Source organism: Periplaneta americana, chromosome 3 (assembly GCF_040183065.1).
Source record: "Periplaneta americana isolate PAMFEO1 chromosome 3, P.americana_PAMFEO1_priV1, whole genome shotgun sequence".
NCBI classification, from domain to species: Eukaryota; Metazoa; Arthropoda; class Insecta; order Blattodea; family Blattidae; genus Periplaneta; species Periplaneta americana.
This window is the reverse complement of record NC_091119.1, coordinates 52,394,434-52,418,937: the sequence shown is the minus strand read 5'-3', so window position 1 is coordinate 52,418,937 and position 24,504 is coordinate 52,394,434. Positions and strand designations below refer to the sequence as shown.

Here is a 24,504-nt window from a genome sequence, read left to right as displayed (position 1 = left end):
TCAAATATTTATAATAGATATTAAGTAAGTTTTCCTATTTTCCACATCAGGCATTATGTTAAGGTTTATCACTTGATGATATTGCTATGTTCATCTCAGTAGTGGAAGGTGGGTTTGAAAGCTGAGGAGGCCAAGACGTGTGACTGATGAGAATACAAAAATATAAGGCCTGTGACGTACCTCATTACCAAGCACAGAATTTATAGATTTTAAGAAATTAAAATTAGGTTTTCCAATTTATGTTTTAGAATTTTAAATCTTATGTTTAGAAATTTATATGATTTTGCGGGGGGCAAAACAACATACTGTTAATATATTACAACGGCTTGGTAAAGATTGCCACTCTTTGGGACACTTTAAGTCCTAACCTACGAATTAGGTTTTTTTAGGTCATATTACATTTAAGAATGTTACTCTTTGCTACATAAAACGAACAAGAAAAACAATATTTCGAGAGTAACGAGATAGCAACAAAATTGATTCGAACTTAAGAATACGGGGCTTGCTCAATACTATTACACAGTCTAATTTTACAGCAAATTAACTGGATGTTCCTCTTTCTTCGCAAACCGATCAGATAGGTCACAACATACTGAATAACTGCTACTAGAAGAAGCTAGAGACAAATATGCATTTGTTTCTAAACTCTCGATATATTTAAAATACTGTAAAAGTAAATACATCTCGCAACACAAAAGAATAAAATAACAAGAACACCCGCAAACAAGAGAAAATCTAACAACATAAATGAAAACTTTTACGCAGGGAGAGAAAACTAACAACACGTGACTCAATTTTCTAAAACCAAGAAGAGAGAAAGAGAGAGAGCTTCCCAGTACAGCCGAAACCAGCCGTGACTATAAGCAGTACAGTTGTCAGTGGTGGGTAGGACGTCTCCAAATCAGCTCCCCTCGCACGTTCTAGTAAAGTTTAAACACTCTTCTAACCAGCTATCTTATTGGTTGAACTGCTGTTGTCATGGTTACCGGGGAGTAGCGTCATGTAGCCAACTCCTCTCTCTCGCTCTCGCTATACAGGTTACAGCGCTATCTGTTATTTTTCAGTACGAATTATTTGTACTATCTACATTATAGCGAGCGGGCATCACCAACTGGATGTGGTCGACTTTATGTAACTTACATCTTAGTTGTAGTGAAAAGTAAAATTAATATAAAAGGAAAAATGTTCGTAATTTGCTGTAACTTGTCTGTGACCTTAATTCAGCTGAAATTATTACTGCCATATTGTGTTCTGGTTAAATATTAGGGGAGGCTCGGTCTCCCTTGCCTCCCCTGAAAATCCGCTGCTGGTTCATCTATTCAGTGATCTTTCTGGATTGCCTTTCAAAAGACTTCATATTTCTTTCACCACTGTTTATTCTATTAATGTGATTAATTTCTTTTTTCTTCTTTTTGTCCACTCAACAGTTTTAAAATATAAAAGTGTTCATTCTATTAATGTGATTCATTTCTCTTTTCTTCTTTTTATGCACTTAACAATTTTAAAGTATAAAAGTGTTCATTCTATTAATGTGATTTTCCCCAATCCTCTTTTCTTCTTTTTGTCCCCTTAATAGTTTTAAATTATAAAAGTCCCATTCTCTACAAATAGTTTTTTTAATTTAATTGGGACGTTAATATCAGGTATCTATTAAATTCTATTTATATTCCAGTTTTGTAAGTTCTATAATTGAAGAGTGTGATTCCAAACCTTGCTCAGTCCATTTGGCCACTTTGATAATTTATGTTTGAGCTCTCCATCATTATATTTTAAGCATATTTACTTCCAAAACAACGCCAATCCTTGTCTAAGAGTTTGTGTTATTGTGCATGTTACTTGAAAACTCGCTCACTCCAAAGGCCAATGGATACAAAAACTAGCCCAATCCTTTCATAAAAATGGATTTAACACATTTTGGGATCACTCTCTTCAATTATGATTTGTGCTTTATATTTACATTATTTAACGTGGCAAATGCGAAGTTATCAAGCATTAATGAAATTGGTTATACTGAGATAGTACTTGGCGAAAAGAGTCCAAGGATTTGTCATAGATTAACTGATATTCGTCTTACATTTGGGAAAAATCTCGGAAAAGAAAAAACGCACAAGCAGAGTTGGAAGCCACACAAGGGCACAGTCTCAAATTTTATGTTCAACTTGCTAACATCAGAGCTGTATTGGTATCTTTTCGTTTTCCGTTAAATGAAAGATGAATTATTTCATTAAACTGAACTATATTTCCAGTGATATTCGTCTTTATATACTTTTACACTAAAAGTTCAGATTTTTCTACACAAGACTCCTGATACACTGTAAGAAATCCATATCACAAATCTATGTTCTATGTTCTCTCAGTTAACTTGCTTACAGTCCATGAGGATTTACTTGTCTAGTCCCTTTTAGAAAGAGAAAGAATACACACTCTCTCTCTCTACCCTCATTTATGGTGACGGTGATATGGTCAACACTCCTTCCAACAACCACGAGTTAGCAGTGGCGGCACTCTCTTCCTCTTCAAATTCTGATTTCTCTCCGCCAGAAAGTTCCTCGTCCGTGTCTGTGTTGTCCAAATTTATTACGAACCGATCACTAATTTCATCTACTAGTCCGTTCTTTTCCCAATAAAATTGTTCAACTTTTTCTACGTGTTCACAGGACTTTCTCAAATTATCTTCCGTCACTTTTGTAAGAGCACTCTCAAACAACAATTTCACATCTTTACTTTTGAGCGAAATATTATGCTTCACAACGTCATTTTTAACCTGCCCCCATATTAATTCGTCCGCGTTTAAGTCACAAAGGTATGGTGGCTGTCTCACTACAGTATGGGAATGGATTGTCGCAATTTGGTCGATTTCGTACGTTTTGAAATTATCTTTTTTAGTTTTTACAAGTTCATACAATACAGGTTTCGTGGATCATAAATCAAATTCAACGTTATTGCTACGAACCAGGACTGCAGTTCAGATTTCGACGTTGATGAAATGAGTGCCTTATTGAGTTCTGTTGAATGACAGGAGGCATTGTCCATAACAATGATACTATTGAGAGGAATGTTTGGTAATAATTGATTTGTGAACCAATCCTTAAATACAGTACTGTCCATCTCCTCGTGGTTTCTCTCTCAAACTCCATATGCTTCCAGTGAATAAGTTTTCCTTAATTAACGCGTCATTTATATCCTTCAAACTAGGCAACAAATCAGTCCGAAATAAAGAATAAATTACTCGTCTTATAGTGGCGGCAGAAAGTGAGTCAATTGCAGTTTTCTGAGGGCTCCTGTTTAGGCGTTTCTTTCCTGGAGTTCGCAGAACACTTCCACTTTCTAGTGCCTCCCTTTGCTTTTTTTTTTTAAATCCTGCTAACACTACGAGACGATATACCTGTCACTGCAGCAGTTCTTTCGATAACACTCGACACAGATATTGCTTGCTTTCCGCATTTCAGTGCCTCATATTCTTCAGTAAAGAATTTGTGTATATTAATAACTATGTTCATACTGTCCGACTTCAAGGCTTTCCTGCGTTTTCCCATATTGCCTACCATGATTATTAAAAACAAGAGCACAACACTCATTACAAGGTAACAGGGAAACCATGAAATTCCGAAAACATTTTGTTTAAATTGTGAATTATGTTATATTAAATTGATACAACAAGACACACACTTACTTCACTATTCACAAAATATTACTGAATAAATAAACTCGAACAGCGCCAAGTCGCCACTGAGAGATCCACTAATTGGGTTTGCAGAAGTGTGTTCTAGAAGGGCTAAGGGAGAGAGAGGGAAGGGAATTCCAAGAATTCTACAAAAGAAAACCTTTTCCCCGTTACATCTGTTAACGGTCGGTAGATAAGGACCGCAGACAAGGACAGTAGAAATCACGCCAACTTAACCCTCATGCACTGTAGAGGTGCTAGTTTGGCTGGATATATGATGTAGTCTCTTATATTTACCAACAAATGAATTAACTGAACATATGCTGCAAACTGAACATGGGAGTGGTTAAGATTTTAACCCCTACACCATAACGTCTGTAGTCATTGCCATACTTCTAGTAACTTTTTTTTTTATTTTATTTTTATTTTAGTAGGTTATTTTACGACGCTTTACCAACATCTTAGGTTATTTAGCATCTGAATGAGATGAAGGTGATAATGTTGGTGAAATGAGTCTGGAATCCAACACCGAAAGTTACCAGCATTTGCTCATATTGGGTTGAGGGAAAAGCCCGGAAAAAACCTCAACCAGGTAACTTGCCCCGACTGGGAATCGAACCCGGGCCACCTGGTTTCGCGGCTAGACGTGCTAACCATTACTCCACAGGTGTGGACTACTTCTAGTAACAAAGTTGAAGTTTTGTATAGGTAAAATTTCTCGAATAAATTCAGATTCAGAGTAATTATGGGATATTATGCATGTTGAAAGACAACCTGGTGGCATGGAGGGGAGAAGTACATTATGCATAATTCACATAAATATCATCAGGTGGAAATGAATCTTGTCTGAATTGCTGAGGATTCATCACAGTCAAATCGTCCAGGATGAGTTCTCTGCCAGGAATTTAACCTCTATTGTCACTTCCTACACAAAGCACAGTTACATACACTCACGCAGCATCACTCACCTTGTGACGCGGGATGGAGCCCATGCAGTACTTCCTGAAGCGACTGTACTCCTGTGTGGAAGCAATATAGTATGTTCTGGCATAGTGATCTGTGGGGGGCGAATCAAAGCCCTTTAGTCGGTAAGTGAATGTTCCCACATGGGGACAGTCCTCCAGGTACCCTGCAGCAATGCAAAGCAGTTCTTGGTATTTCATGCATGTGCATGTACAAGGTGTGTCCAGAAAATATCCAGCCATTTAATATATATATAAATCTAAAAACTAGCCTAATTAGAACAATGGTGATTTAGGCTCCTTCAAACTTCTCCTCTTTGTGACCTCACACACTTATTTCAGTCTTCCTTCCATTTTTCGAAACAGTTTGCAAAGTTCTATTTCATAATCTCCTTCAGCTGCCTCATCATGTTCTCCATAATCTCATTCACAGTCTGCAATCTCCTCACTTTCAACAGCGATTTTAGCTGTGAGAAAGGCCAGAAAGTGCAGGGAACAAAATCTGATATATAGGGCCTCACAGTGGTTTCAAGCAAGTCCACAACTTTATCACGAAATTCCTTCTCCTCTTGTGACAGGAGCCACGGAACAAGTTCTGCTGCTGTACGGCTCATATGTTTCATGACAAGATCTTTCGTCAAAATCTCTGATACAATAACTGGTAATATTTCCAGATTTAATTCTAATTCTCGCATTATTAGTCGCCGATTTTTCAAAATTGCTGACCACATACGTTCAACATTTTCAGGTGTTTTGATTTCTAAAGTTTTTCAGCAGAATATAGATCACTTTCAATGGATTCTCAGCCAATTTATCACTTACTGAATCATTTTCGAAAGTTCACTTAATAATTCGAATAACTTCCAGGGAAAAATGCCCGAGTTAGAAACAAAACTTGATGAACATCCATTGATCTATTCATTATGAATGAGATGATCACACAGTAGGCCTATACAGGCTCACTCAATGGCGTATCACTGCTGATTGAGTAGTCCCATGGGAGAGTGAGTATCTGCGTATATGCATTAAGTTTCCCTTTGACAGCTGCCATGTTACATCAAAGCAGCATTACCAATTCTCAAGATATTCTGAATGCCTGGATACTTTCTGGACAAACATCGTATAATCCTAGTAAATAAATTAAGCTGTAAGACAGGAAATGGAAAAATACCTCAAAACTAACATCATCATCCATCAAATATAATTATTACCCATGTCATTAATTTTCTTATTCTTTCTAAGGGTGCAGACCACTACTAAAGCACTTAGCCATGAATGGCACATTATGCACCCCATGAACTAAAAATCATCTCAGGAGACCACAGTGGATGACTAGCTTCATGATGCTACTGGTTTTGATTTCCTGTATCTTCTTCGGAGACAACATATGTTTTCTGAGATAAGGATGCCTAATTTGGCTTAAGTCTTGACAAATCAGCAAGTAATGATTCAACATCCATCTCACATTTCCTACAAGTTGGGTCCCCTATGAGGCACATTACATGTAGATGCTTATTTTGATGGCAGGATCCAGTCAGGAGTCCTGTACACCATCTTAAATTTCTCCTTTCTAAGACTAGGAGTTTTTGGTTGTCAGGTTTTGAGCAGTTTGGTCTTTATAACCTTCATCACAATCATCACCATTGTCGTCGTCAACACTGGGAAAATAGTTTGAGACCACCACTGTGCATATAAGTATGAAAAATTAAATTATTAAGATTCTCATAATAATAATAATAATAATAATAATAATAATAATAATAATAATAATAATAATAATAATCCATGGCGCTACAGTCCATGAAGGACCAAGACCGACCAGCCGGCTGCTGGCCTCACGGCCACATGCCAAAGCAGAGGTGGACGATCATCCAACCAGAATGGAGGTATTGTGTGGTTAGCATGATGAGCCCCCCAGCTGTTATAGCTGGTTTGCGTAATCGGATTTTGCTACCTATCGTAGATCCCCAAGTGCATCACAATGCTGGGTGGGCACCAGTCCCATACACTGGCCGAAATTTCATGACAAAATTTCTTCCCCCATGAGGATTCGAACCAGCGCGCATTCCGTAACGTGAGTCCGAGGCAGGATGCCTAGACCACGACGCCACGGCATGGGACTTAAGATTCTCATACATACTCTTTTTTCTCTCTCTTATGGAGAACGGAGCCAAATGCTTACATCGCAGCCTGTGGCTTATTGTGCTTACTACTCCTGTTCAATGGATGATATTTATTGCCCAACAATTGTGATCTAGTATGTCTATACCACGCTGCATCGTGAACTTAACTCAGGCTAAGGTAATGATGTGTAAAGAAATAATGGCGAAATGAGTTCGAGGTCCAATGCCTGAAATAACTCAGTAATTCTGCTTCAAATGATTGAGGGAAAACCTCAGAAAAAACCCTAACCAGACCGCTTGTTTCAGTCAGATATGCTAATAGTTGTTTCACAGCAATGGACTGATATGTACTACATTAATCCACTAATTAAAAAAAAAAACATTCAAGTGGACAAATACTATTGAAATCAAATTTTTATAATGATACTGTATTTCAAACAAAATTGAAGGCAGTAGAAATGAGTTTCCTTAAATGGCTATTTACAGTATATATTTTTATTAACGAAATGACCACATCCATCAGTGGTAATGATATATTGGAGAGTGTAAGAAAGAAACAACTCATCTATTATGGGCACGTGCAAGAATGGAGAATCAAATGCTTCCCAAAATTACAATGAATTGAATTCCACTTGGAAGGAGGTAAAGAGATAGATCTAAAAAGAGATGTTGGAATCACCAATACAATGGAGAATATAAGACTGATTTTTTTTTTTTTTTTTTTTTAATATTTCATGCTATTTCAATTTAATATAATTAATAATAAGAATATAGGAAGTGACAACATAATCGCACTCACAATAAAAACAATGCTATAGTGGCTGGACAATAACAACATATGCATAATTAAAGCTGCCTCACCTGTAACGTAACCATTCTCTTGGAAATCCTTCCATACGAAAGGGTAGATATTAACATATGAAGCTTTGTCACCCATACGCTTTCTTGTCTCAGGTAGCTCTAGCTCTGTCTTCCCTACAAGACAAGATACATACATAGTGTTTTCAAGGAGAAGCACATTAATATATTACAATAATTATAATCAAGAGAATTTATGTTACAATTACAATTTAGTTTTAATTTCATGTAAAAATTAATCAGTTAACAGCCCTATCGTGGAACTTACCTTGATGTGCTGAGAGGTTTAAACTTGTTCGTTTAAGCAAATAAGAATTTAATAGATGCCTACAGAAGCTAAACTAACACCAAATATAACTCTACTAATTTTCCTAATATACCATGTAGATTATTCAGTAAGCAAAATGTTTAAGAAATGAATGAACAGTTCAATGATTCCTGTGTCTTTCCAGTTGCATGACTCCTAGATATTAAATGAGCTATCTATATTATATTTTAAATCAATAAAAATGAAAACCAATGTGCAAATGACAGTCATTTGATAATTCAGCTGAGGGTTTTTTCTCTAAAGGGAACAGAACATTCAAGATTTATAGGTAATAAAGGGGTTCAAGATGCGCAGAGAAAAGGAGAGGAGAGAAAGGGAAGGAAGAGGTGAAGAAATGGACAGAGAAGAGGGCAGCACAGGAGAGGGGAGTGGGAATGAGAACACAGAAAGCAGAGAGGAGAGACGAGTGTACTGGAGAAGAGACCAGAAGACAGAAAAGAGAGGAATGTAAAGCAGGAGAGGAGATGAGAGGGGAGGGCAGGGCAAGGGAGGAGAAGAGGGGAGGGGAGGGTTGGAGAGGGGAGAAGAGAGGAAATATGGTAAGCAGTGACCAGATATTCCTTATTTCCTGAGACAGTCCCTCATTTTCTAATACTGTTTTCACAGAATAAAAACCCCCATTTTTGACCTGAAAAACAATTTGTCCCCTGAAATTTACTTTGTTGCAGTATTTTACTTGTAGATAATAAGTATGTTGGAGGAACTGGGCTGATATATGTAATCATGTAATGATTCTTTTAAACTATAAAGAATAGTAAGAATCGGACATATGATAACAGCAAACGCATTCCTTAGAAGATGTGTTAGAAATTAAAACCCCTAGTTCGCCCTAGTCCATTGGTGAGAAGCCATCACCTGACACTGAGGTATAACTAGTAATTAACATTTTATAACACATGTTAAGCATGAAATCAAATTATGCACTAACAAAACACATAAAATGAACATCAAGCAATGTAACTAAGGTTAGTACTCACCTGTAAGGATGGGTATAAGAGCCTGTGGAGTTCCATCTCCAACTATGTTGTAACCTCGAAGATCTATCATCTGCAGTGTTTCACGAAGGTAGTGGTATGTGCGTGGCAAATGACGGATGAACATGTTGCGTGAGAGAGAATCAAAGCCGAACATCAATACATCCAGTCGTAGACCATCGTGCGGAACTTTGTCCCAGCCTGTTCGATCCAACACATCTTGATCATGTCGGATTCCAGGCATTATGTTACTCCATCTGGTAAAGCAAATAGCATGTAAAAAAAATCTTGTGTTTTCAATGGCGATAAAATCATCAATATCTCCCTTCAGAAGGTAAATAAAGCCAGAACAGGCCATGTGTCATAGATTTACAGCACATGACGCTGAATGAGAATGCTCAAGAAAAAAAAAAATACCAGTCATTTCTCTCCTACTTCAAAATTCACCTCTGCTAGTCATCACCAATACTTGCCATCCTGTTGTCAGATGACGAATTTTGCTTTTTACTTCAAATAAAATATATTCTGATAATCCATAGTTTACTTCTCAAAACAATTTCTTAATCTGGATGAAGTCTATTTCAGAAATTTCTATGTCAATTTAATATTATTGAAAATTCTTCCTGTCATAGCACACTGCTTAAATAACAATGAACACTAAATACAACCTTTACATATCTTGGCACAATGGTTGTAACATAATTGTTCAATTTGCTCATACATGTTAGTATGAGAAAAAAATTATGAGAAATATACGAGGGTCACTCCAAAAGTAATGCATAACTTTTCCTTAAATTTATTTTTTATTCTACACCTTTGCAATTTATGGAGGTCATAGATACATCCTTCCCCCTTGTATTCAAATTTAATTTAAGTCGTTTCCGCGAGTGGCGCCATGATAGCACTCCTTCAAGATGGCTGCTGTACTTGACATTTGTCAGAATCACCGCCGTCTGGATTGTAATAATACTGCCTGCTCCTCGGTACAATTTAACATTCCCCCCCCCCCCCCCCACATTCAGCAATTTATTGATAAAGTTCCAAAACAAATATGTTTTCTGCCTTTTCGTATTTTAGTGTAAATTCAAATAATGATGCACAAATATTGTTCATGTCCAGCTGTCAAAACAAATGGGCACAGAGACATTAGTGTAGGTTTAAGGAAGTTAGAGGTTGTGGAAAAGTGCATGTTATTCACTTAAAAAGGATTTTGGTGTTCTGTGTTTCTTGTAGAAATTTGCATTGTACTGACCAAGACGCTTGATGAATGGATTTTCACTTGAATTTGCACTGTTATAAAACTTCTTAACTTGTTCACGTAATGAGTCTTTCAGAAATGTCATGTCCAAATCAAAGTGTATTTGTGCATTTGTTGTCTGAATTATGTATTATTCGGAGCACTTTATTTTGAACAATTTGAAGAGGTTGAAACACTGTTTTTGGAATATAACACCAAGCTGGGGCAACGTAAGTTAGGATCGGTAAAATCAGCATTTTGTACAGCATAACTTTTCTTCTTAGACTGAGAACAGGAGATTTGAACAGGGGGTAAAGATGAGATATTCTAAGAGAGCTCTTAGTTGTTACAGATTTTATGTGCTTGTGCCATAACAATTTGTTATCAAGAGTAATACCAAGATATTTTACATGGTCACTGTATTGAATTTCTTGATTGCATATTTTTATTTTGTCACGAGGTCTTTTTAAACACTTGGAGAAAATTATTGACTGACATTTTTCAGGATTTAAAGAAATACGCCATTCTTTAAGCCATTCTTCTAATAGAAGTACATGGTTTTAAACTGCGGAGACTGCATATTGAGGACTGAATTTAACACTATATATAACTGTGTCATCAGCATACAGAAGTGTTTTAGTTTTGAGAGTAGTAGGAATGTCTGAAGCAGGGGCGTATTTTGTGGACTACCGGGGCTACCGGCAGTAGCCCAAGGAAATTACAAAAGAAAAAGCTTATAATATAACATAATGTAATAATTTTGTATTATTAGTTTTACCACAGTAATTAAAATTAAGGTAATCGTTAGATTTATATGCGCTCTCTGCTCTCGAAAAGAAACAAGTTGTCAAGGCGGCATCGCTGGAGAAACCGCTGCTACAAGGGGTAGCCTGTGACCATTCCGCTAATGCTGTTCTGTTGCACAACTGCCCGTCCCCCTCTCCCTTCTGTTTCTATCGTGCAGTGTAGGCAGGGTGAGTTGCCGCTCTCGTGATCGGTTTCTTCGCTAGCTCATCAATGTGATTGCGTTCTTGCAGTGCAGTATTTTAAATTTGTGATTTGTTCGAGTGTCTAAGAGTTATATTAATTTTTAATTATTAAGTTTTTAATTTCCCAATTAAGTGATATTGTGAAAAATATGGCAGAATAAGTTTCTGGAGAGGTTTGTGTTGAAAATGACTGTGTAATAGAAGGTTTATTAAAAGTGCCTTTTAACCGTCGTACATACAACGAAAAAGTTGAAATTGTGAAAATGGAAAGACCAACTCCTGAGTTAAATTTGTCCATGGACGTAAAAGAAAAACAGCGTGAATACACACGCCATTTCACTTCAACATCATATGGTAAGTGGAATTGGTTGTGTGGTAGTTTTAAACTGTCTAAACTATTTTGCTGGCCATGTTTGTTATTTAGCCCGCGAAACTAATGTGTGGTCAAAAGAGGGGTTTTCTAATATGAACTCCCTTTGAACGGCAGTCCTAAAACACGACAAATCAAAAGCTCATATTTGTAATAGCATGAACTTTGCAAACTTTGGGAAGACAAGAATTGATTTACAGCTAGATAAGCAAAAAGCTCTACACATCAATCAACACAATGATATCGTGAAAAAAAAAATCGGGAGATTTTACTGCGTCTTATTAACACAGTCTGCTTTCTAGGAAAACAAGAATTGGCTTTTCGGGGTCATAATGAGAGTGTGGAATCAGACAATAGAGGAAATTATATTGAATATTTAAGTTCCTTAAGTGAATTTGACCATTTACTGGCCAATCATCTTCAGAGTTCAACAGTATTTCGTGGTACTTCTCCTGCAATTCAGAATGACTTAATATTTGCTATAAGTGGGGTTATGATAAAGAACATAAAATCTGAAATAGAAGAAACCTTTTGTGGCCATTGTTTTTGATGAAACAAGTGACTGCTCTAATCAGAGTCAATTGTCCACTGTTTTAAGATATGTCGATAGTACTGCCAATGTTCAAGAACGGTTTATAGGATTCACAAATGTCAGTTCGGACAAAATTGCTGCTGCTTTGTTTCAGCATGTGGAAGGTGTTATAGCAGAATACAATGTCGGCAATAACTTAATTGCACAGACATACGATGGTGCTTCAGTTATGGCGGGAAATATTAATGGCTTAAAAACAAAAGTTCAAGAAAAGTCTCCTCAAGCACTATTTGTCCATTGTTACAGCCATGTTCTCAATTTAGTTTTGCAACAAACTACTTCATCCATTCCAGAATGCCGCATTTTTTTTCAAAACACTGTCGGGTTTAGCTGCATTTTTCTCATCATCTCCTAAAAGATCAGAAAAACTCAAGGAATTTATGAAACAGAAACTCCCAAAAGTAGCACCAACTAGATGGGATTTTACATCTCGGCTTGTAAATACAGTGAAGGAATACAGAGAACAACTGACTGCTTTTTGGAAAATATCATTTGTAATGACTCTGAAGAAAACTAGGATGATGATGTAACTGTGCAGGCTCAAGGATATTTGTATTTTTTCACACAGTTTCAGAATATATTTCTTCTTGAAGTCTATGCTAGAGTGTTCGCACATACAGATGTGCTCTACAATATTCTTCAGACAAAAAGTCTAGACATAGCATACTTCTTGCAAGAGGTATCGAAGTTAAAAAATACTATATCAGAGTTCAGACGTAGTGGGTTTCCGTCCATATGGAGTAATATGGAAAATGAAAATTCTTCAGCCAATACAATGGAACCACCATTAAAGCAAAGAAAAGGAGATGATGAATTGAAATACAGGCAGCTGTACTACAGCATACTACATCGTATGCACATGGAAATTACTGACAGATTTTCTGATTATGGAAAGCTTCAGTTCACACATCATCTAAATTCTCAAAAATTTTCTGCTTATAGAGAAAACTTCCCGAATGAGGCACTAAACAAATTATTTCAGTCCTATAACAGTCACTTTGATCAAGTGCGTTTGAAAAATGAATTAAGTGTAATATATTCAGCAGAAACCTTTAATTTTTCGAACAAACCTATCCATGAAATATTATCTGCCATATATGAAAACCAGCTGAACCAAGTTATTCCTGAAGTCCTTAAATTGGCAACATTAATTGTGACGTCAGCAACGGTAGAAAGAACATTTTCTGCGTTGAAGAGAATAAAATCCTACTGTAGATCAACTCACACACAAGAACGTTTATCCGGCTTGGCACTGATGTCCATTGAAAAGTAATTTCTACAGAAACTTAGCAAGCGGCCCAACTGTAATTTCAATGACGAAGTCATCAAAGTATTTTCGTCCCAATCAAGACGTCTGGAATTCACATATAAATAGGTAAGGAATTTTATTATAGGGATTTTAAAATATATTTTGCGTAATAATAGGTCAGTGGTAGCCCAGACCTTTAAACCAGTATACGCCACTGGTCTGAAGTGTAGAGACAGTACAATATAGGACCAAGTACAGAGCCTTGTGGAACTCCAGCTTCTGCTATATAAGTGGAAGATAGTTGGCCATCTATGAGGACTTGAAAAGATCTCTTTTCTAAGTAGCTAGCTAGAAGGTGAGTTAATGAGCGAGGCAGAAATTTATTAAGTTTATACAGCAGACCTAAATGCCAAACTTTATCAAATGCCTTAGAAACGTCCAAAAAGATGGCTGCTGTGTAGAATTTGTTGTTAAAGCCTTTGGTTATGTCTTCTACGAGAGAGACTACATTATGAGTTACTGATCTTTCTTTTTGAAAAGCTGTTTGCCAAGGAGGAATAATGGTGTCTGTATAAGGCAACATTCGTTTGAGGATGATCCGTTCTAATAATTTTCCATGTGTATTCAAAAGACATATTGGTCTTCTATTTTGACAATACATAGAGTTCTTGTTCTGTTTAGGAATTGTAATGATTTGTGAATGTTTCCAAGATGAGGGAAAATATTGAGTTTTCAATGCTGAGTTGAACAACTTAGTAATATGGCATATAGCTTTCTTTGGTAGATTTTTTAGAGCTAAGTTACTAATTTTGTCTGGTCCAGGAGATTTTGAAGATTTTAAAGTCTTAATAATTTTTTTAGCTTCTGAAGGGGTTGTATGAGGAATAGTACTTGCATCATGAACTTTTAAATCTCTATTAATATTGTCAATCATGTCTTGATTTGAGATCATATAGTTCAGGTCAGCAGTTGGTTCACTAAAATGATCCTTTAGATATTCAGCAATTTAACATGGGAAACGCCGTATAGCAATGTTTCTAGAATTTGCCGCTAGAGCGCGACTGTGACTGCACCATACCGCATCATTTCTAATCTGCAGATGTTAAAGTGTTGAGGCAATTGTTAATGATTGTATGATTAATTATTACATCTGACTAAGCTAAATACTCGTTTAAGTCAGTAGTTATAAAAATATTGAATTTTTATGCTCTAATTTGTGTGTATAAACTTTGTGCAAAGTCATAAATTATTGCGAAACGTGATATTAATTTTCGATATAAATTAGCTGCTGTGTTCATGTTTAAAAATGGTGAATTGTTGTGTTCTCCTTTGTAAATCTAGACAAGGAAGTTCACATTCAAAAGAAATAAAATATCATGAATTTTCCTCAGCAAAAGAACTTAGAGAAAAGTGGCTGGTGTCTATATGCAGACAAGATGTCTATAATGGTAGCAGGTGGATTCCAACCAATTACTCAAGTGTGTGTAGTATCCATTTTCGTTCAGAAGACTATAGAGAGAACTGCAAGAAAAAAATTTTAAAGCCTGGTGTTATACCAAGCAATTAACCTACTAACTTCGAAAAAAATGAATGTATTAACGGTTGTACAAGTTTTCTCTCCTGCAGTAACTGCCACAGTTGATTTCATGAATAACAATGCCCGTATCAACAGCAATGTAGACTTCTCAGAAGCTGGCCCATCTGTACATTTCATGAAGTGTATATATAAATTTTTCACTGTGCATGACGTGACAAAACACAGCATATGAGGCAATGCAACCCGAATTCCATGCAGTTTTATTCTGTAGCTGATGAAAGACTGCAGTGGCTACAGGAATACTTCGTCGGATATATAAGAAGGATTCAGGCTGAATCGAAACGGGCTAAATTGAAAAGAATTTTTCTCCGTTCCATCACTCTTTCATCATAAATTGAAAAGGCTAATCAAAGAGACGACAGAGGCACTTCTGTTCACTGTGAACTCTACAGTTCATTGTATCATACATCTTTTGAAAAATGGATTTTTCTACGTTCTCACAAGAAGATTTTTTGGAGATCCAGTAGAGGTTCTTTTAGTGCAGTTAGAATGGGAGGTGGTAGTAATGATCTAACAAATGTACGTACAGCAGCATAAGCTATCAAAAGAATATTGAAGTCAGGACTTATGATAGCTTCCAAAGAAGCCATTGTCACTGGAGATAATGTATATTGCGGAAAGACCTTTCCAACTGGTGGGAATAGTATCACAGATACCGGTACCGAAAATAACCTTGTTCTTCCTGATCATGTTTTGATTTTTTTGGACAAGCTTAGAGTACCAAATGACAGAATAAACATTAAATTAGAAACTGTCTCCCAAGCTTTGATTTGCAGATATTTAATACGCGTAATTGCTGAGAAAGTAAGTTGTGATTGGTCTATTAGGAATATATCTATGCCTAAAACTTCAACGCCATTAAATGACCAAGACAGCGGAGGGCTTAGATATCCAAAATCGACTTTTGTTGCCTTAATAAAACATTTGCAGGAGTTCGTTGAAGCTGCAGTAACATATTGTACGAAGTCTTCTCAACTAACAAAAACAATTCGCACATTTGCGCACTCTCCTCTTTCAGACTGAGCATTATTAAATTTCAGTATGCCAAATCATCAACAGATGGTTATCCAGATTATAATAACAAAGTTTGTATGACCACTACTAGCAAATATTGGAAGAAAAGAAACACAGTGTGCATTTCGAACGGTGTGCTATTCAAAGTCTCAGTCCAAGAAAATTCTGAAGTTATGACTTGAAGGGATGGACCTCATTTTTTCCAGGTAAGATTTATCTCTGGTATACATTTATACATAATATCTAGTTTAATTAAAGGAAAACTTGAGAATAATCGTGTTTATTAAACAGAATGCATTTACGTTTCCATTATAACTAATGTTGCGTATGGTGTTGTATGATCTGCCATCTAGCGGAGATTTCTCAGCAGACTATATACGCAAAATGGACCTCATAGAGTGGGCAGTATATTGCAATCCAGATGGCGGTGGTCAGAAGCAACGTGCTGTTATCGAGTTCTGTGCTGTAAGAACGAGACAGTGGGAAACATTCACTAGAGATTGAAAAAGCTGTAAGGAGATGTAGCTGTTGATCGCTGTATGGTTAGTCAGTGGGCAAGCAGATTATCTGGTGAAAGAGGGCATGCCAATATTCGGGATACTCCTAGCAGTGGCAGACCCTGTGCTGCACGAAGTCCTGACAATGTGCAGCATGTTAACAACATGGTTGTGGCTGAAAAACGAGTAATAGTGAAAGAATTGTCACTCCAAGTTGGACTAGGAGAAGCAAGTGTGTGTGTGCGCAGAATATTGAAACAGTTGGGGTTAAAAAAGGTTTGTGCCAGGTGTGTTCTGAGAATGTTAACAGAAGCCCACAAAGAAACCCAAAAAACAGTGTGCAATGAACTTTTGGATCAGTATGAGAATGGTGGAGATGACTTTCTTGCAAGAACTGTGACAAGAGATGAAATATGGCTCCATCATTTTGAACCAGAAACAAAGAGGCAGATAATGGAGTGGCATCATGCAAATTTACCAAAGAAAAAGAAATTCAAAACTGCACTTTCATTAAGAAAAGTTATGGCTACTGTGTTTTTCGATTCAAAAGGACTCTTGTTGGACATCATGCCACACAGAACCACCATTAATTCTGATGCGTATGTAGCAACTGTCAAGAAACTTCAAGCTCGACTGAGTCATGTTCGACCACATCGGGAGAAGAAGGATGTTCTGCTATTGCACAATCATGGCCACATGTCAGTCACAAGACCACAGACCAGATCAGAAAACTTGGATGGACAACACTGAAACAATCGCCTAACAATCCTGATCTGGCACACCATGTGATTACCATCTCTTTAGTAAACTGAAGGAATACCTTTGCGGAACGAGGTTTGAAGATGACGATTCCCTCATGCACGTTGCTAAAGAGTGGCTCAGACATGTTGGTCCAGACTTTTACAGTGCAGGTATACAGGCCCTCATTCCAAGGTGGCATAAGGCAGTTGAAAGGGATGGAGAGTATGTGGAAAAGTGACTTTTTGTTCCTAAAGGATGTATCTACGTTCTGTGAAAACAGCAAAGCTGTAGGATAAAAATGTAATTTTTAAATAAGTCTTGTGTATTACTTTTACAGTGACCCTCGTACTTTTTCCTTTAGTTCATATTATATAAATGTTTGCTCAATATTTCTATAGAACCTTCCAAAGCAAAAAGGGCTACATCTAAACAGATTTGCTTTGGAATGACAAAATTTTTACTACAATTTAAGAACTGCCTTGACTCGTGTCATGGCTTCCAATCATCAAACCAATGACGGAGAAATTGTCAATGTTATATTTTTGTCGGAAATATAGTATTGTTAATACACAATCTTGCAATTTTTTAAAGATATTATTATTATTATTATTATTATTATTATTGCTGTTACATTATTATTATTATTATTATTATTATTATTATTATTATTATTAACCACTGGCATAGCTCAGTTGGCTAAGGCACTTGCCTACTGTTCCAGAGTTGTGCTTGGGCACAGGTTCGAGTCCTGCTTGAACTGTTACCTGGTGGGTTTTTTCCGAGGTTTTCCCTAACCGTAAGGCAAATGTCAGGTAATCTACGGCGAATCCTCGGCCTTATCTCGCTGTCACCAATCTCATTGACGCTAAATAACCTCATAGTTGATACAGCATCATTAAATAACCAAGTAAAAAAATATTATTATTATTATTATTATTATTATTGATTAAGGACAATAGTTTATGACTCTTACTTGTCATTAAATAATTTTCAAATTCTGATGGAGAAATAAAGGGCGTAACTAGAGATCTGTGAAATTTGCGAGAGCAATAATGCGAATTTTTCTCATCTTTCCAACTTTTTGCACCATTTCTTTATACTTCTTCCCATAACCTCTCGAAAAATTCACTTTTGAATTGCAAAATAACAAGAATTGATATAGTAACACGTAAAAAACATATTTCAAGTTTTTAAACGAAATCCAGGTATACCTCCTTTATTTGCGAAATCCTAACAGTAAGTTATAGTATTTTTAAGTAATATTTTCAAATTCCAGTCTTTTTTTTTTTTTCTGACGGTACATTATATTCTGTTATTTTGTCAACAAATAAGTACAACAATGTATCAAAATTTATATAAATCGTAAAAACTGAAAATTGATGCTGAAAATACGGCATATACCATTCATGTCGTGTGTTTAATATCATAAGCCAGGATTGTAAAAGCCAAATTAGAAATTAACACCGAAATCTTCAAATTTTAAAACGAATTTTCCATAGATATAAAACTACCATACTTTTATGCGACTCTAGCCATAACTATTGTCTTGAATCAACTGACTTTCGAATATTGTCATCCTCAGGGGCTCTAGAGCAGCAACATCTGCAGTTGCAAATTACTTATTACTGCCAGCTATTGATGATATGTTACAATGTAGAAAAATCATCAAACATTCAAGAATTCGGTTGCAAAATGGTATTTGTCGAATACAGGGGGGAGAGCCATTAATCCTTCCCATTGAAGGCTTTAAGGAACCAACCTGGACAAATACCCAATGTCCCATCCCTACCTTACCGTGATGCAGCTGTTAGTAAGCATAATTATACAAGCTGAACTAAAGGGAGGGGCTACTCATCAGTTAGCACTGGTCAGCTTGATGAGTTAATGACCGAATTTGGTATAATTTTCCTCTATTCAATACATAATTCTCTCTTTACCCTTTCCTATCCAGTCCTCTGACTGAACTCTTACTTTCTTCGACCCCGACAGTATTAGAGCATTCGAGGCCTAGGGGTTCATTTCGCTTTCCTTCCTACCCTTCCTACTTTTCTGTTCCTAGTGCTGACCTGCTATGGCACTAAAATCGTCCTCCAGTGGCTTAAGGAGGGAAAGCTGGTGATCAACAAGATCTCCCAACTAGGTCCAGTGGGCCCGTCGACCAACAGCAGGTGTGGTCCTCCAGACATTCTGGAGGTTGTGTGTGAATGAAGTAGCCACCAAAACGTTAAAATATGGTGTTCACTTAAATCGGCTACAACTTGCCATTTAAAAATATCTTTGAAGACTGTTGGAGTGCAGGAGGTCGGATGGCTTTGTTGTCAAGTGCCTGGCATTGGAAAACAACAACAACATTCAAGAATTCAGACAAAAATGTGTTCCTGCAATGGGCACCATCTCATTGTGGTATTGGTCTGTGTGGAATGAGACAGTGGATCTATTGACAAATAAAGGAACAAATTTGAAGTAACATTTTAATATCATTATGTAGGTCACTTTTTTTAATATTAAGGTCATCAAAATTCGGACCTTCTTATCTTTGTGTAACTGTATCCATCCCAATTTAAAAATAAATTAAATTATAAACAATTCGTAAGAAACTTATAGCATGAACATACGTCTCGCCCTTGCTGGCCTTGCAGTGGACTCGAACAAAGTCACTCTCCTCCAGGTTGTACTCTGTGTGTGTTTGTGTGGTGACTCCATCATGGGTGCTATGGTCGTTCACTCGCAGGATATCTGTGCATAGACCACATGTTGCTTTTACTGTATATAGATATTTTAACATAAGACTTCTTTCAGTGAGACATTTTGGAGATTTTTACACCATGTCATAAATACAGAAGAAATGACTTTAAACATACTACTTTTTTTTTTTAAATATGCATAATTAAGCTCAACCATTTGATGAAAGTGACGACTTTATTGTAGAACATTTTTTCTCAATAACTTATGTTTTCTTTTTTTTTTTTCTTAACATCAAAATGATACAAGTTTGTGAGAATACCCATACAGAGAAGGACCAACTCATATAAAATTTTTGCACCTGCATCTCTGTTTCTTCTGGGTGATAATTAAAACTTTATGACTCCCCTCATATGGTGAGCAATGAAGTCTCCATTCCATGAAAAAAAGGAGCTACAATTTATTAACAAGAACATTTTACAAAATAGGAATAACAAAAACTCAACTACAGTGGCGTGCAAATTAATCCGAACAACGTAATTACTTATGCAAAAACACTCAAACGGGATAAAAAAAGGATCTAAGACATACCTCAGTAATCTATGTGGCCTCCCTTGTTCCTAATAACACCTCTGAGACGATTTGGCATGGATTCCACTAATTTCCCACAAATATTCTTCATTTCTTCATCGCAAAACCATACACCAATGAGGGCAGAAATCATCTTCTCCTTTGTAGAACAATCCATTTTTTGCATTCTTCTTTTGCAAATTGACAACAAGTTCTCAATGGGGTTGATGTCGGGTGAGTTGCCTGGCCAGGGAAGTACCTGAATATTCTTCTTGTTGAAGAATTCTGTAGTTTTTCGAGACGTATGGCATGGTGCCAGGTCTTGTTGGAACACACCTCTGCCATCCGGAAATGATTTTTGCAGCTGGGGTACAATTCTGGTTTCCAAAAAGTGAATATATTTGTCAGAATTCATCATTCCCTTGATAGGTATTAATGCTCCAGGCCCTTCATGTGTAAAACAACCCCAAAACATTATTTTAGGGGAGTATTTGGGTGCTTGTTGGAGATGAGCTGCTGTTACTTTTCAGATCCTTTCCATACATAAGAAACACGGTGGCCGTGGACCTCGAAATGAGACTCATCGGAAAAAAGTACATTCTTCCAGTCATTCATTGTCCAGTGTTGATGTAATTTTGCCCACATTAAGCGTTTTTTGCACATAACAGGGGTTAGCAGTTGCTTCTTAATAGGCTTATGAGCCCTTCGTCCAGCTTCCAAAAGCCTACGCCGCACTGTTGTGACGTGAATATTCGCCCCAGTGGTAGCCATTAACTCGCGGGTTAAGTCGACAGCAGTTAGTCTAGGATTTAATTTACTTTTCCTGACAATTAAACGATCATCTGCAGGTGAAGTCTTCCTTTTCCGGCCACAGTTTCCTTTTTTCTGGGGTGTGATGGATCCAGTCTCCCTGTATCATTTTATGATCGAATTAACAGTAGCCAAACCGATGTGACATTCTGCAGCAATTTGCCTCTGTGTCATAGAAGAATGCTCTGCTAATGTTATAATTTTAGACCGTTTTCATGGAGTTGTATCCATTTGTGAAGACGACAGAATGTACACAGGATTGCAGTATTAAGTCTTCAACACAACTGAAATGCTTATAAGTACAAAACGACAGGCAAAATGTAATATATTATAAAAAAAATAATAATGACAGACCTTCAACAATGGAATTACACGTACTACAGATGTCAATTAAAGCGGTATGAGCAGCTGTGAGGCCAACAATGACAGAAAATGTAAAAATATGTCGTGTTCGGATTAATTTGCACGCTACTGTATCTAAGAAATTAAATTATTTTTTGTTTCCATTCAGAATGACGAATGTTTATTGATCATTTTTGGCTATTACTGACCTGTGAAAGCACACTGTATGTCGCCATGCCTCGCACGTGCTTCATCTGTGATGAATGCAGTGCTGCCATTCACGCGCACCCAGTCAGCAGTGTCCCAGCAATGGACTGGAGGAGCTGACTTGATGAATTTCATAATCTCGGGACTGTGCACTTCGAGGTGAGGATGTCGGCATGCCTGTCCCCCAGCACTGCAATCAGATCAACACTTAAAGCAGTGCTTCTCCAACAAGCAGACTGATCTGGTGACTATGTCTTTCACACATGCCTGCTCTGTATATAACTGACAACAATTCAATAATTGAGAAAGTCAAAATCTTTCCTAAATGGACTATTACATTGAATTTAAAATAGTATGGTATTATTTACTTCACTATCACCAGCATTATATAATATGTGATACCAAGAGTCAATTTCAGCAATGCAATTAAATCTCTACAACTCATACTAATTCAGTAATTGGCAGTTGTCTAAAATGTTAAGTATCTTGTTACTGTACACAGAATTGGATATCGTATTATTTCCTTACTATAATTAATTTTATGGAGAAGAAGAAGTTAGTTAGTTAGTTAGTTAGTGGGGTTTAAAAAAGGGCGCGTCAGCTACTATGGCTACTTGCGCTGTTATCTAAAATTCTCCATAAAACAAAGACACAAATAATACAATAATCAGAATACTACAAAGAACTAAAAAGCACTGTCATGGTAAAAACGAGGTACACAAATGCAGTATACACAAGGTGATTTATAAAGATTCATAAAAATGAGCAGTTCTCCGACCCTAGGTAGTATTCAAAACGAACAAATAAAATAATAAAACTAAGGCCATCAAAGATAAGTTGTTGATAAGTTCAAAACAATAAAATTTTATAAAATATTCGGATGTATAGCCTAAGGTCCGAAATGTCAACTATGTAAAATCAAATATAAAACAACAAATGTAATCCCTGGATGTAAAGGGTCCAGAGGATAAGTAAAATGGACCAATAAAAAACTAAATCACCCTGTAAAGTCCTGTATTCGATAAAAATCTCAGAACTGCATTTGTACAATTAAAATCAATTTCAAGAGCATCACGTAGAGTCAGCTGAATTCCATATTGTCGACAGACATGGTCATATTTTCTACAATGCAATAAAAAATGTTCCACCGTAAGTGGAACATGGCATATATCATACTCCGGCTGAGTCTCGCCACATAGGAGATGGCCATGTGTCAGATAACAGTGGCCAATCCTCAACTGGGTGAGTAAAAAGGAAGGAAGAAAAATAATAAGATTATGTAGTAATGGTGTGAGTATGATGGTGAAGAGAAAAGGACGATGATGAAGAGAAGAAAGGTGGAAGTGAAGCAGGAAAAAAAGGGAGAAAATTGAAAGGAATAGTGAAAATTAAACACATTTTTAAAATATCTCTTAAATTTACACAATTTCTTAAAACAACAATATAAATACAGTGGGTCTTTGATTATTGTTTTTAATTCTTTCCACAAATCCGTAACAGTTATAGAAATGATGATAATTGAATAATTTAAAAACTATATTATAGCAACAATTCATTTTGAAAATAAAACCTATTTACATATAAAAACACTTATTATGTATTACAATAAATATTATCCCTTAATACCATCACAGTGATTTAATTTAATCGAAGTGATTAAATCTGCTACATTTTTAATGAGACTTTAACAGGTAGCTTAATAAATGCTGTCAAATTAAATAAAGACCAAATTTCTGTTTCAATGGGACGCATGCTTATTTACTGCGTTTGACATTAAAATGAATAGCTGACATACTCTAAATCTCCAGGACAATGTGTCTATAAAACGAAACAATTGCGAACATGACAATATGTCCAAGATTGTGTGAATGTTAGGCTGGGTGCACACAGAATCAGATGTGACATTTTGTCTGTTGGTACTTGTCTCCCATTGATTTCTTACAATGTGATGCACACAGAATCAGATGCGACACAACGGTCGCGAGCAGATATGGGGAGACATGGAGAGACAACATCGAATGGCTGCTTGAAGCTCGTCGTGAGGAGACTACCTGATAGCTGCAGTGTACTGTGCATGCGTTAGTAGTGGCTATGATTGCAAAGCTTTCACTATCTACGAATACTATTGTTGTGTAGTGCACATTATTCATAATGGAGCTCGATGCGGATAAATTAGCTGTTTTAGTACAGGAAAGATATGTTCTGTACAATCTTTGAAACAATATCACGACAATAATGTGGTTTCTAAAAAATAAGTGAGAAATTGCAAATGAGATGAAAGGACCACGTGAATAATAATAATAATAATAATAATAATAATAATAATAATAATAATAATAATTTTAGCAAGCCTAATTCTCTGCCCTATACTATCACTCATTTTTTATTTGATATATTATTTATTGTGAGTCGTGAAGTAGTCATAAACATAATAAATTACGTTTGTGCAGTACATTAGTAGTATTTAATTTTAAGATTCTCAAGAAATGGATTCGGAACACCTCAAAATCTGTGCTTCAGTGGCTGGCCATGATAATATCTTTGAAAAATATTGGAGTGCAAGAGGTCAAATGACTTTATTGTCAAACGCCTGGCATTAGAAAACAACAACAACATTTTAAGACTCTTTCAATTGTATAGATTTTTAGGCGTATTAAGCATCCTTAGGAATAATAACCAAATACAATAGAATTTTTCA

At 36.4% G+C, this 24,504-nt stretch overlaps 1 protein-coding gene across 4 annotated transcripts in view; it reads right to left on the bottom strand.

The window, feature by feature from the left end:
- LOC138696029 (uncharacterized) overlaps window positions 1–24,504 on the bottom strand; it is a 125,401-nt gene that overhangs the window by 31,511 nt on the left and 69,386 nt on the right. For all 4 annotated transcript variants that reach the window (XM_069820519.1, XM_069820517.1, XM_069820516.1 and 1 more), the window contains 5 exons: window positions 21,809–21,996; window positions 19,811–19,931; window positions 8,913–9,166; window positions 7,611–7,724; window positions 4,633–4,793 (listed from right to left, as the gene is read on the bottom strand). In XM_069820519.1, coding sequence (XP_069676620.1) covers window positions 4,633–4,793; window positions 7,611–7,724; window positions 8,913–9,166; window positions 19,811–19,931; window positions 21,809–21,996 — 838 coding nt within the window. The remainder of the gene's footprint in view (window positions 1–4,632; window positions 4,794–7,610; window positions 7,725–8,912; window positions 9,167–19,810; window positions 19,932–21,808; window positions 21,997–24,504) is intronic.